The sequence below is a fragment of the Babylonia areolata genome, chromosome 35 (assembly GCF_041734735.1).
Source record: "Babylonia areolata isolate BAREFJ2019XMU chromosome 35, ASM4173473v1, whole genome shotgun sequence".
In the NCBI taxonomy this organism is placed as follows: domain Eukaryota; kingdom Metazoa; phylum Mollusca; class Gastropoda; order Neogastropoda; family Buccinidae; genus Babylonia; species Babylonia areolata.
This window is the reverse complement of record NC_134910.1, coordinates 9,757,456-9,772,247: the sequence shown is the minus strand read 5'-3', so window position 1 is coordinate 9,772,247 and position 14,792 is coordinate 9,757,456. Positions and strand designations below refer to the sequence as shown.

Genomic DNA, 14,792 nt, shown 5'->3' with positions numbered 1-14,792 from the left:
GTGTTTGTGTGTGTGTGTGTTGTGTTGTTTGTGTGACGTTGTGTGTGTGTGCATGTGTGTGTGTGTGTGTGGGATAGTGTTGTTTTTCTTCCTTTGTTTCAGGTTTATTTATGTATTTATTTATGTATTTATTTGTTTATTAATTTTTCGTGGCTGTCCCATTATCTGCACCGTTTTAGTGGCATTAATTACCCCCACTCGACTTATTCTGAGTTCCCCTCTCAGACCTGATCATTTAAAAAAAATTTTTTAAAAAAAAGCTTCAAGTTGGAACTGCGTTTAGACATCAACAGTAAACAGCATGTTTGAAAGTTTAGTACACATGCTGTTTAAACATGAAAACAAGAGAGGCAAGGCCTTCAAGACTCACTTGTGATACACTTAAAAAAAAAAAATCTAACTGTTAAAATGTGTTCTGTATTTGTTATTATAAAGCTTCGCCTAATTGTGTTAAACAAGATGACTGGAAAGAACTGAATTTTTCCTATTTTTATGCCTAATTTGGTGTCAGCTGACAAAGTATTTGCAGAGAAAATGTCAGTGTTAAAGTTTACCACGGACACACAGACACACACACACACACGCACACACACACACAGACAACCGAACACCGGGTTAAAACATAGACTCACTTTGTTTACACAAGTGAGTCAAAAACTAGTTTGATTTATCCAGATCTGGCTCCCAGGCAGTGCTTGGGCTAAGGCTTGAAAGTACATGCAGTTTTGTAGCACTTCTTGGATGTAGGGTGGATTGCGAGTCAGTCATGAAATCTGAAAATGAGGTGGCAGATAAATCTTCATTGCTATCTACAAATCTCACGGAACTGTTAACCCTTTCACCGCCAAGCTCGCATTTATGCACAGGCGTGGTAGAGGACCCATGTCACTAAAAGGTGACCATTCATTGGTCTGTTATCCATGAACCTACTGCTCTTAATGTTCGGTAGTAGGATAGGCTATATTTTCTATACATCGGAGGGGGAATCGCCAGCTGTTCTTAGCCACTGTCTTTTCTGTGTTTATACCACAAGGGAATTTTGTACTCTAAATTGACTGGCGGTGAAAGGGTTAAGTTGTCTGTGCATGCTTTATTTCCAGTATTTAGGAGTTACAAAATTGGTTTTTGAACCTTGCGTACTGAGAAAATGTTTTTGTTTGTTGATTTTACATCATACTGTACGGAATGACCCCTCTTGTTTCTGAACTGAGCCGCATGTTGGAAGGGAAGAAAGAAAGTTTGATGGGGTGTCTTCAATTGCTTTTAGTGTTTTTGGTTTTTGGTTTTGTTTCAGTGAGACATTTGACATGCTTTCTTTTGAAAGGGTATGAATTGGAGAAACTTGAATCTTTCTTGGAAGTTGGCAAGCAGGGGCTCGGGGGCCACAGGTGTCTGCAGTAAAATTAATGTGTGTGTTTGTTGGTTTCTTATTTCTTTTGTAGCTTTCTGTTGGAAACGTTCCCTTAAAAATTTTTGTATATATATTTTTTTTGTTTGTTTCCTCATTGGTCTCGCGTAACTGTTACATTTCATCGGCATTCGTTAAGTTACCTCAAGGAGATGCCCCGTTTGTGTGCTTTTTGTGTGTTTTTGTATTTTCTCCACTCTTTGTGATAAATGTGTAGTTCTTATCACTGTGTCATGTGTCACTTTGGGTTTGTGTAATAATTTAAAAAAAAAGAAAACGAAAAAAGAAAAAAACGAATCCTCTTTTCTCTCCACTATGGTTTTCACGTGCTTGATTGTTATTTACACAGTTATCTGTGTTATATTCCTCCCTCCCCTCACTCCCTCCACATTGGTTTATTGTTTTATATCTCCAGTTGTCTGGGGTTTCTTTTTCTTTTTTTTTCTTTTGGATTTTCCCAGTTGCCCCAGGTGATGGGGAGGACAGCAGTTATAGGGTGATTCTCCCTGCATTATCTCACTTTCAGTGTTGCTCTCCTTTGTCTGGAATCAGGGAGTACACAGTACACACAGTTTTCAGTTTGTGTCTCGAGGAGGCGTATGTAACTGCTTTCGGACAAATCCATACACGCTACACCACATATGCCAGGCGCTAGGCACATGCCTGACCAGCAGCATAACCCAATGCGCTTAGTCAGGCCTTGAGTGCATGCGTACTATTTGTATGTATATTTGTGTACCTATTAGAATGGATTTCTTTGGCAGAATTTTGCCAGAGGACAACACTTTTGTTGCCATGGGTTCTTTTTCAGTGCGCCAAATGAGTGCTGCACGCAGGACCTCGGGTTTATCGTCTCATCCGAATGGCTGTGTGCTCAGTTTTGATTTTCCAGTCAAACTTGGGAGAAAGGGGCGAGAGAACAGGATTCGAACCCAGACCCTCACAGACCTGTTATATTGGCACGACGAGCATCTTATCCGTTCTGCCACCTTCCTCCAGAGTAGCTCTGCCCACATTTTGTCTCCGCTGGTTGTGAGCGGGAAGTTACGTAGTGCATGGCAAACGCTGTTTTTATCATTCTTGAGGTGGGGGGGTGGGGTGGTGGTGGTTATTTTCATTTTGCTTTTGGCAAGTTGACACATACGCGTCATGGAACGGTGGAGCAGAAGTTGGTGAGATGAAAGAGAGTCAACAGGTGTGTGAGTGTTTTGTAATGAGTGATGCAGTGGCTCTGTGTGTGTTTTGTGTGTGTGTGTGTGTGTGTGTGTAAGTGTGTGTGTGTGTGTCCGTTTCTCTGTGTGTGTGTGTGTGCGCGCATGTGCATGTGTACTTGTGTGGTGTGTGTGTGTGTGTGTGTGTGTGAAGTGTGGGTATGCTATGATGTATGTGTGTGTGTGTGTGTGTGTGTGTGTTTATGTATGAAGTAGTATGGGTATGATGCACTCTGTGTGTGTGTGTGTGTGTGTGTGTGTGTGTGCGCGCGCGTGCGCGTGTGTCCGTTTCTCTGTGTGTGTATGTGTGTGTGCGCATGTGCATGTGTACTTGTGTGGTGTGTGTGTGTGTGTGTGTGTGTGTGTGTGTGTGAAGTATGGGTATGCTATGATGTAGTGTGTGTGTGTGTATGTGTGTGTGTGTGTGTGTATGTATGAAGTAGTATGGGTATGATGCACTCTGCGTGTGTGTGTGTGTGTGCGTGTGTGCGTGCGTGCGTGTATGTGCCTGTGCGTGTGAGTGAAGAAGTATGGGCATGATGTATATATGGATGTGGAGGAGATGGAGTAAGGGGCTGGTGTGTCTTCTGTGAAGTGACACTGATGGATAGGGAGTTGAAGTAACCTTTCTGTCCCTCTTTCTCTCTCTCTCTCTCTCTCTCTCTCTCTGTCTGTGTGTGTGTCTGTGTGTGTGTGTGTGTGTGTGTGTGTGTGTGTGTGTGTGTGCGTGCGTGTGTGTGTGTGTGCTTTTGTCTGCAGCTGTAGTCTTTTTTGTCTTTTCTTTTTTTTTTTTTTTTTTCCTCCTTCATTTTCTTTCTTCTACCTGGTTTGTTTCTTTCAAGTTCACACAGGCTGGAGGATTGATTTCTTGCTGATGTTTTCAGCAACTTGTTCAGTTGTCAGTTCCTTTCTTTGTTTGTTACTGTATAGCCGTCCATCAATCTGTGACACACACTTACGTGTCTGTGTGTTCGCACGTGTACTCATTTTCTCTCTGTCTCTGTCTCTTTCTTTCACACATGTATATATATATATATATATATATATATATATATATATATATATAGACACACACAAACTCACCACACTCACCAGATCACCACACACAGACACACAGACAAACACACACACACACACACACACAAACTTACCACACACACAAACCTTTCTGTCCCTCTTTCCTGTGTGTGTGTGTGTGTGTGTGTGTGTGTGTGTGTGTGTGCTTTTCTCTGCAGCTGCTGGGTTGTTTTTTTTTGTCTTCCTTTTGTTTCTTTCTCCATTTTCTTTCTTCTACCTAGTTTGTTCACATGTGTACACATTTTCTCTCTGTCTCTTGTGTCTCTGTCTCTGTCTCTTTCTCTCACACACATGTATAACACACAAACTCACTACACACTCACCAGATCAACACACACAGACACACACAGACACACACACAAACTTACCACACACACACACACACACACACACACACACACACACACACACACACACACACACACACACACACACACACACACACTATTCATATACCACATAACATACGCACACACGCTCAAATAAGAAGCAGCGATGCAAAGAGTGAAACAGAGAGGAAATGGTTTTAATTCAAAAGTGCCGATAGAGAGCAGGTTGGAAAACTAAGTAGAAAACATTTGGTGGCCAGTAAGAGTGTGTGTGAGGGGGAGGGGGGGGGGGGGGGGGGGTGGAGAGGCAAACAAAACAGAAATGAAATGAATGTGAATTATTCTGATGTAAAACTGCACACAATACACAAGAGGGAGAGACAGGAGGAATAGAAATAAAACAAAAGTACATAAAGCAAAACAACATAGCAACAACAAAAAACCAACAGCCAAAAAACAAAACAAAACAAAACAAACAAAGAAACAAACAAAAACAACAACAGCAAACAAACAAAAATACACGCAAACCCTTTCATCCGTGCAGCTGATGAAATTGGACTTTTTTTGGGGGGGGGGGTTTGTTTTTGGCACCAAGCTGAGGAGGTGGGCTTGTTTGAACTGTGTTGACAGAGGTGATGTGAATGTGTTTGATAGAAGTTAGATTCAGTTTAGGCTTGCAGCACTGTCAGCCTAAACAGTAGTAGTTAGGGAGACAGGCACCCCCCCCCCCCCCCCCAAAAAAAAAAAAAAAAAAAATTGTGGAAGATTATTTGTTTTGAACTCTCATTTATTACATATTTGCTGAAAGCAGGTGTGTTTTTTTTTTTCTCCTGGATTTGGATTGTCTGTTTGAGGATGGAGACCTTTTTTGGGAGGGGGATGGAAAAGCATGTTTTAAACAACATTTAAACATTTTCTGAAAGCATTACAAAGCTTTTTTTTACTGTTCAGACAGAAGGCAAATTCTCCATGCTGGAACTATTGAAGAAAGAGAAAAAAAAAGTCCCCAGAGAATCTAGATACTGAATGTTGCTATAATAAATGAGTTACTGAAAGAGATGTAGAAGGATTCCACTGGGACAGCTTCACAGTCATTCCTTAACTCACTCAGTACGGCCAGTCCTCTCACAGACCCCTCGGATGTCCAGTGGGTGTCTGAATGACCCAACCTTTAGCTTCCGTCGTCAGAATTGTGGTATTCTTTGTCAACATTCACCTCTTCAGTAAAAGACCATTCCGCTTGCAACATTTTGATGATGGTAATTGGGGTGAAACGCTGTTAACTTCGTCTCTTTCGCCGTTCGTATGGAGAGAGTTAACGACTTGTTCACCACATTGTATGTGTATCTTGTTTTAAGAGATGGTGTTGTTTTTTTTTAATTTTTTTTTAATTTCCCAGAATAACTTGTTCACAGCGTCATGTATCTTTGTCTCAAGAGATGGTCTTTCTTGCGAAGTCATGATGACTTTCCCCCGGAACATAGCAGATTGCTGCAAAGCAGTTGCATATAATGTTCAGACTATGGCCATGGTGATGTTTTTTTTCCCTTGACCTTGATCCCAGTGTCTTGCACATGGCCGTTGTCTCTTTCGTGGATAAAATCAGTAACAGAACAAGCAGGCATTATTCTAGCATCGCAAAATGTCACAGGCTCAAAAATCAATACAGATGAAAGGGGGGTGAGGGGGGGACTGGAAGGGGGGGGGGGAGTGGAAAATTTGTTTTGGAAGAAAATAAGTTAAAAGTGATCAAAGGTTGGCATACGAAAAAAAAATGACAAAAGTTTCACCACACTTGCATGGTCAGCAGCTGGTGAGCAGAGATGATCATGACCAGTCACTATAATGCAGAAAACAAAATGCCTGGCCTACAATTTTGTGTTGAAGGTCAGACACTACAGCCAAATAACGACTTTTTTTCTCTCCTACAATCTTTTTTTTTTGTTTTGTTTTTTTGTTGTTGTCTACTAGGTGTATCATCACTTGTGGAACACAGAAAAAGTTAGATTCTTGTGAATACCCATTGCTATGGAAACCAAAATGGCCACCAAACAATGTATCAAAGAAATCGGGTTTGTGGTCCATGTGGTGCATGTAAACATTTTTTTGTTATGTGGACTTGATACACAATGACATTATCTTCATTTTCAAATGAGATTGTGTTGATTCTTCAATTATTGTATTTTTCATGATTTTTTGAAATTTTGGGTATTGTGAAATCCTCAAAATTTACAATATGTAAAACGATTGGAACTGCTATGAATTAAAACCCAGAGAATATTTTCATACATACTCACGACAAAACTTCAATAACATGTTATAAAACAATCATGCAAAGTCTCATGGTTGTAGGTTTACTCATCATTGAGCAAGTCCAAAGTATGTTGGCAAGGCCAGAAATTTGATGACTTTTGTAGAAATTGAACAAAATAAACACTTCTTTGATTCAGCAGGCAATCTTTATTGGCACTTTTTTCTTTGTTAAAGACATCTTTACAGTGGAAAAAACTTATGCATATGATAGAAGAGATGTTCAAGAATCTTCTTCTTCTTCTGCGTTCACTCGTATGCACACGAGTGGGCTTTTACGTGTATGACCGTTTTTACCCCGCCATGTAGGCAGCCATACTCCGTTTTCGGGGGTGTGCATGCTGGGTATGTTCTCGTTTCCATAACCCACTGAACGCTGACATGGATTACAGGATCTTTAACGTGCGTATTTGATCTTCTGCTTGCATATACACACGAAGGGGGTTCAGGCACTAGCAGGTCTGCACATATGTTGACCTGGGAGATCGTAAAAATCTCCACCCTTTACCCACCAGGCGCCGTCACCGTGATTCGAACCCGGGACCCTCAGATTGACAGTCCAACGCTTTAACCACTCGGCTATTGCGCCCGTTGTTCAAGAATCAAAATCCATCAAAACCCCAAATCATGAAAAATCATCATTTTGGTCTCTTTTGCACTGCCATGAGCCCCCTTAAAGGTACGGAGAATGATTTTGTACAAGTTTCATTTGAACACATAGGGAGATTGATTTTGTACAAGTTTCAGTTGAACACATAGGGAGATTGATTTTGTACAAGTTTCAGTTGAACACATAAGGAGATTGATTTTGTGCAAGTTTCAGTTGAACACAAGTTGATGAGGGTTAAAAACTGTGGTTCTCATTGTTGCAAACGGAAGCAGCAGAGCAGTTGACGACACACCCATCCTTCAGTGGAAATAGAAAACTGTGCTGCACCCATTATCTTGAATGCCAATGTCTTGGAAGAGGCTTTCTTATCAGAGTCTGCAGATTCAGGTTTCTTGCGTGAAAGTAACATTGAATCTGATTTATGAGTGAGAAAACGCTATTTTTCTTTTCTTTTTTTACTTTGTTTTGTGTTATTGCAAAAACATGACTGTGTTGAAAGTTCTTGACATCTTCGGTTTCATTCTGTCCTAGTTTTCTAGTTCTAAAGTCAACTTTGAGATGCACCAGATTAGTTGTAATTTGACAATGTCTTATACACACAAGTGCACCTTATTCTGGGAGATGTTTTTATATACTTTTCATTTTAAAATAAAATCAGGGAGTGTGTGTTACAATATGTAGGAGTGCCTTGTTGACAGGAAATAACGGTAGATGTAGCACCTTCTTCTCATCCCGTACTTCTTCCCTAACAGTGAACATTGTTACAGCACGCACTGACGCAGTAGTTAATGTTTATCCTCCTCAGTGTCTTTCCCATTCTCCCATTATGGTTATCATCTGTGTCACGGTGTGTGTGTGTGTGTGTGTGTGTGTGTGTGTGTGGTGTGTGTGTGTGTGTTGGTGTGGTGTGGTGTGGTGTGTGGTTGTGTGTGTGGTTGTGTTGCCTGTGTGTGTGTGTTTGTGTGTGTGTGTGTGTGGTTGGTGTGGTGTGGTGTGTGGTTGGTTGTGTTGTGTTTGTGTGTGTGTGTGTGGTGTGGTGTGGTGTGGTGTGAGGTGTGTGTGTGTGGTTGTGTTGTGTGCGCGTGCACGTGTGTGCGTGTGCGTGTGTGTGTGTGTTTGCCTCTGAATATTGATTTCCCAGACAGAATTTATAAGGGACATCCCTGTTGCTGTTGTTTCTTGTATGTATTCACGTGGATATTGGCGGGATTATTGCTCGTAGAACCTTTGTTCACCATAATTATGACAGGACAAGTACCAAGGCTGCCATACAATTTTATGTATAGTGAAAGTGAATGGGGGGAGAGAAATAATGAATATTTGTGGAGGAGGAGGGGAACCTAGCACCTGTCATTCATGGAAGGCCAGAGGTGAAACCACTAGGCCACCGCACCTCTGTGCCACGATATTCGCTCACACGTGTGTGTGTGTCACTGGTTCCTTGCTTTACTGGCTGGAGGATGTGTCATGAGCCTGCAAGGAGCAGCTGTTATTTTTCATGCTTGGTTATTATTATTATTATTATTATATGCTGGTTTGTGAGATTTGCCAGAAACTTGTCCCAACTTTGGCAGTAAATCTAGCTGTGATCGGCGTTTTGGTGCTTCATGTCTGATGTATTGATTGCACAAATGTTCTTCAGTTCTTGTCAACACACACGGTCAGACATTTCTCCTTTTTTTCCCCCCCTGAAACACTGTAAGTTGGTTGAGCTGATGTCAAAATTTAGCAAAAACTTGTTGGACCTGGACAAACAAACAAACAAACAAACCCCCCCCCCCCTCCCCCAAAACAAACAAACATAAAAATCAGGTTGCATCAAGTAATACATACATTCTGATTAAAGAAAAAATGTGCAGTCATAATAAGGTCTACTTCTGATTCCACATTTATTATCATTTCATCAATAGCAAATTTTGCAATGATGGAATCTTCTTTAACAAATATCTAGAAATCACAGAAGGGCTTCTGTCATTTTTGTGGTAAATTTGGTAGGAATCCCCTGCGGGTGAATGCATATACATGCACCTGGAACCTTGGGCCAGTGGATAACTGTATCTGTTGTTGTCTTTCAATGAAGAATTCTTAGTATTGCTGTTTTTTTTTTTTTTTTTTTTTTATAAATGTAATTTTTGTTCATACATGTTGATTTACATTATTACGCACCAGGAAAAGGAGAATGGTTTTTTTTGTGGTTGCTGCATGAATCTCCTTCATGACTAATGATTGTTTTTGTTTTTATTATGATTGTTATTACTGTTAATATTACAGTTAATAGTAATGATAATAATAAAATGATAATAATCATGATAAGGAGAAATATCATTATTATTATTGTTATTATTATTATCATTATGACATTGGTGGAATTCTCCTTCTTCTTGAGTTCTTCTTCTTCTTTTTTATCATTATTATTATTATTTTGACAGAGCCGGAATCCCAGGGAGGGCCCCCCACTTTCGTCCTAACCCCCCGTGACCAGGAGGTGGAGGTAGGGGAGCAGGTGTACCTTCACTGCGGCGCCAATGGCCGTGACCACGACAAGCACGCCCCGCAGATCACCTGGCTCAAAGACGGCGCCACCATTGACTTTGGGTGAGTGTGTGCAACCCCTCAATCCCTTTGCACCTCCCCACACACCCCAGCCCCCTGGTGATATGCTCTTTTTGCCTTGCGATCGGTGGTGAAAGTTGTTTGTAGAGTCTCATATGTCTGGTTCTTTGGTCTAGATTAGATGGCCAGATATCTTTGTTTTGGTGTGTAGTGGTTGGTGGTGGTGGTATTGTTGGTAAAAAGTGGATTGCATGTCTGTGGTCCATTTGTCTTTAGATTACCCCCCCCACACACACCCCCACCCCCCTCCCCCCAACCTCCCCCTCCCACCTACGCCTACTCCACCGTCTTATTCGATAGAAAATCATTCAATCAACATTTCATGGTTTGTTTTTTTCTCCATGCTCTCCCCACCCTTCCTTCTTCCCCCATCCCTGCTCTCTCTCTCTGTTGCTATCGAAATTATTGAAACTTCCACAATCACGTTTACCCAGACAGGATTACGAGATGATGCTGTTACAAATGGAATTTGGAAAAGAAAATTGGGCTTATAGTGTAAAAAAAAAAGGTTTTGTCTGAACATGGTTTTGGAATTGTGTGAATGTCCCAGGAAATGGGAAATGAACAGCAATTTATATCAGAATTTAGAGATCGATTAATTTGTTCTTTTAAACAAAAAAGGCATTCAGATAGGGAAAGCAAAGAGAAATATAGTTGGTTTTTCTCATTCATAAGTGTATTTCACACTGAAAAATATCTGACAGTCATCACAGATAAATGGCACAGGTTAAATTTTGCAAGATTTCGGCTACGGACATTTGGGTTTCAATGCAAATAAATTGTGGTTTCAACCTGCAGCATCCACAGAATGGCCATGTCCTTTGTGTGCATCTAGCGAAGATGACGAAAAACAATTTTTGTTTCATTGTAAATTATATGATAAAGTAATAGAAAAATGTATATTTTTTTAATCTCATCTAGCTGAAAGACATGATGTTTTTTTCTGTTTTATCATCTGATGATGAATATATCATACAGTCAGTAGCTAAATTTATTTCAGAAGCACAAAGAATAAGGCATTATGACGATGACCAGAACATACCAGAGTAAATGAGGAGGATATCCGTGTGTAAAGTTTATCTTCTTATGTTAATTTGGTGAGGTAGATAATTGATATACTGAAATACATCACTGCCAGAATGGATGGTCGAGTTTGTTTGTATGATTAGGTTTTTTGTGTTTGTTTTTTTGTTTTATTTTTGTTCGGCTTGTTTAATGTATTGTGAGAGAGTGATATTTAGAGATTTTTTTTGTTTGGTTGATGAAACATTAATAAGCAGAATGTTATTTCACACTTAAGGGGATTCAAGAATTAACCCTCGTCACCCCCTTGTCAATAGACCCTTACAGGTAATGACAATCAAATGTCAAAGCGTCAAAGCGTCAAAAAGCGTCTCTCTTGCTGTCCTCCCCCACCCTTACCCTTCTCCCGCATACACCTTGTGGGCTGTCTGCCTGTTTGTCTGTTTGTGCCGTTCTTGGTCTCCGTTGATGTTGTCAGAGCGTTTGTTGACTTGACGGGCACCATTGCTGAGTGGTTTGAGAGCATTGTACTTCAAGGACTTAGAAGGTCCTCGGTTCGATCCTGGGATTCATTTTTGTTCTCGCCCTGTTGCTTCTTGCTAGTTCCCATCCAAGGGTTTGTACAGATTTTGAAAGTTAAGAATTTATTAATTAAAAAAGCAACAACAACAAACAAAAAACCCCAAAAAACCCAACCCAACCCAGACATGATCCCCTCACTCCCTCCCCCGCACACACACACACATGCACACTGACACACTCTATTCTTTGTATGTTATGGTTACGATGGACAGTGTGTAGTCATGTCGTGTTGTGTTGCCGTGACAACAGCATCGCCCAGCGGATGAAGCTGCTGGGTTCGGGTACTCTGCACATCCGGGACATACAGATCGAGGATGACGGCACCTACACCTGCCGGGCCTACAACGCTGAGGATTCCGTTGATGCTGATGCCACGGTCACTGTGCTGGGTGAGCCTGGAGTGGCGTTGGTGTGTGTGTGTATTTGTATTTGTATTTCTTTTTTATCACAACAGATTTCTCTGTGTGAAATTCGGGCTGCTCTCCCCAGGGAGAGCGCGTCGCTACACTACAGTGCCACCCATTTTTAAAAAAATTTTTCATGCATGCAGTTTTATTTTTTTTCCTGTCGAAGTGGATTTTTCTACAGAATTTTGCCAGGAACAACCCTTTTGTTGCTGTGGGTTCTTTTACGTGCGCTAAGTGCATGCTGCACACGGGACCTCGGTTTATCATCTTATCCGAATGACTAGCGTCCAGACCACCACTCAAGGTCTAGTGGAGGGGGAGAAAATATCGGCGGCTTAGCCGTGATTCGAACCAGAGCCCTCAGATTCTCTCGCTTCCTAGGCGGATGCGTTACCTCTAGGCCATCACTCCACTGTGTGTGTGGGTGGTTGTGGGGGGATGGGTGTGTGGTGTTGGTGTCTGTGTTTGTGTGTGTGTGTGTGTTTGTGTGTGTGTGTGTGTGTGTAGACTATGTCTTGCCACTGGGTCCACATAGGCTGGGACAAGAGAGAGAGGCTAACGACCTGTGCAGCTCTCCCTCACTTTAATCCAAGTCCAGCGCAAGTCGTGACTTTAAAATTACACTGCGCAATTACACCGTGTGTGTTGGAGTAGGGATGGGGGGTGCATGTGTGTGTGTGTGTGTGTGTGCAGTGGAGGAGAGTGAGTGTGAGTGTCAGTGTCGGTAAAAGTTTTTAGTTGTGTCGAGCGTTTATTGTTCTGTCATTGTGTGAGATTTTCTTGTGTCGTTGTGTGAGATTTTGTGTCGTGTGTGAGATATGTTGCTTGGTGTGTGAGATTTTGTTGTGAAAGTGTGATGTTGGAAGTTACGGGTGTCTGTGTCATGAGTGTATTGAGTAAATAAATTTGTTTCAGTGTGTGCATGTTGTTGCAGGAAATCATGAATGCCTGTGTCAGTATACTGGACAGATGAGATATAAATTGTAATGTGGCATTAGTGTGTGTGTGTGTGTGTGTGTGTGTGTGTGTGTGTGCCGTGGGAAAATACGTTAATGTAAATGTTACGACAGTCCTTGTCGTGTTCTTCTATTAATGAGTATTATCTCATGATCTGAAATCCCCCACTGTGCCCCCACTACTAGGGCAGGTCAAACGTCGATCAAATCTTGAAACCCTGAAATGTCGTGTCTCCTGTCTCTCCTCTCTCCACACCCCTCATTAGGGCGGTCAAACGTCGATCGAATCTTGAAACCCTGAAATGTCTGTTTCTCTCCCCCCCCCCAACCCCACTCTCCTCCCCAACACAGTGGCGCCCTACTTCGTCAAGAAGCCGGCCAACGTGTTTGCCCACATCAGCGCGGACGTGCGGCTGGAGTGCCAGGCGGAGGGTACCCCTGCCCCGGACCTCACCTGGTACAAGAACGGGGAGCGCCTCTACCCCAGCGACTACTTCCAGCTGGTCGGGGGCAGCAACCTTCAGATCCTGGGCCTGCTGGACCGGGACGAGGGCATCTACCAGTGCTTTGCCGATAACGCCCTGGGCAACGTGCAGACCAGTGCCCAGCTCATCATCCTGCAGAAGGGTAAGGGGGTGGGGGTCAAGGTGAAGGTGGGGCAGGAGTGGTTGTTTTGGTCAATTAGATTTTTAAGAAAATTTTTATTTATTTTTTACACAATATTCAGTCCAGTGCCCCAGCTCATCATCCTGCAGAAGGGTAAGGGTGTGTGGGGTGTCAGGGGTCAGGGGTCTAGGGTCAAGGTGAAGGATGGGGTGGGGGCGGGGAGGCTTGTTTAGGTCAGTTAGATTTTAGAATTTTTTAATTTTTATTATATTTTGTTATTTATCTTTTACACAATGTTCAGACCAGCGCCACAGCTCATCATCCTGCAGAAGGGTAAGGGGTCAAGGGGTCATGTTTGGCAGGTTCAAGGTGAAGGGGAAGGAGGCTTGTTTAAGTTCAATGAGATTTAAGAAAAAAAAAAAAAAAGAATTTTTTTTTTACACATTGCACAAACCATTACCCAGCTCATCATTCTGCAGAAGGGTTAAGGGGTCAAGGGGTCATGTCTGGCAGGATCAAGGTCAAAGTGAAGGGGAGGAGGCTTGTTGAGGTCAATTAGATTTTATTTTATTTTATTTTATTCTATTATTTCATTTTTTTTGGCACACAAAATGCAGACCAGTGCTTTGCTCATCATCCTTAGGAAGGGTACGAGTCAAGGGTTGTGTCTGGCAGGGTCAAGGGTCAGGGTGAAAGTGAAGAGTCTTTTTGAGGGTAATAAGATTTATACATACACACATACATACATACATACATATATACATAGACAGACACACAGACAGACAGACAGACACACACACACACACACACACACATGCACACAGACACACACACACACACGCGCACACATACACACACGTTAATCTTTTTTTCTTCTTTTCAATACACATGCTGTTTTCTCCCCTTATTTTTTAAAGAGGGTAGGGTGTGTATGGAGTGCTGGGGTGGAGTGTTGTTGAGCTTTGTGATGTTAGTGAGCCGTTCCCAGTTTGTCAGGATGTTAAGCTGTTTTGGTGAAGTGTTGGCTGATTTTTTATTTTTTTTATTGGAAAGGTTAACTGTGGGAAGGGGGAGGGGTGGGAAGGGGGTGTTTCTGTTTCTGTTAGTAAATGCTTGCTTGTTTGTTTTTTTGTTTGTTTTTTAACTATATTTTAATTATCTTGCTAATCTTGTTTTTTTTTGTTTTTTTTGTTTTTTTAACTATATTTTAATTATCTTGCTAATTACAAATTTCATTTGAAGAGAAGGGGTTTGTTTTGTTTAAAAGAACAGTTGGTAGGGAGAGGTGAAAGAGTATGAAAAGTAAAATGAACAGGATGAACAAGTGTGTGTTGAAAGCTACCAGAATATTTTGGGAATAGAAAATGTCCCTTCCCCCCCCCCCCCCCCCCCCCCACCACCACCACACACTTCCTTTATGTTTAGAAAAGACAAGAAAAAAACGAAAGAAAAAAAAAAAGGAAAAGAAAGAAGTTGGATAAAAGACAGATGTCAGCAGCTTGGGAGAGAGAGAGAGAGAGAGAAAGGAACAGAGACAGTGGACTTCTCTTTCTCTCTTTCTCAGTCTGATATTCCATCATTTCTGGCCCGAGCCAAAGAATTCCAGCTCCCGAAGGAGTCCCAACCTTCCCCTCCTTGAAACCTCTTCTCCCCCCCCCCC

The 14,792-nt window shown here is 41.9% G+C and overlaps 1 protein-coding gene across 1 annotated transcript in view; it reads left to right on the top strand.

Annotated features, from left to right (window-relative positions):
- LOC143277795 (neogenin-like) overlaps positions 1-14,792 on the top strand; it is a 109,310-nt gene that overhangs the window by 47,857 nt on the left and 46,661 nt on the right. Inside the window, exons 5-7 of the mRNA XM_076582698.1 lie at positions 9,375-9,540; positions 11,413-11,552; positions 12,878-13,153. Of these exons, the coding sequence (XP_076438813.1) occupies positions 9,375-9,540; positions 11,413-11,552; positions 12,878-13,153 (582 nt within the window). The remainder of the gene's footprint in view (positions 1-9,374; positions 9,541-11,412; positions 11,553-12,877; positions 13,154-14,792) is intronic.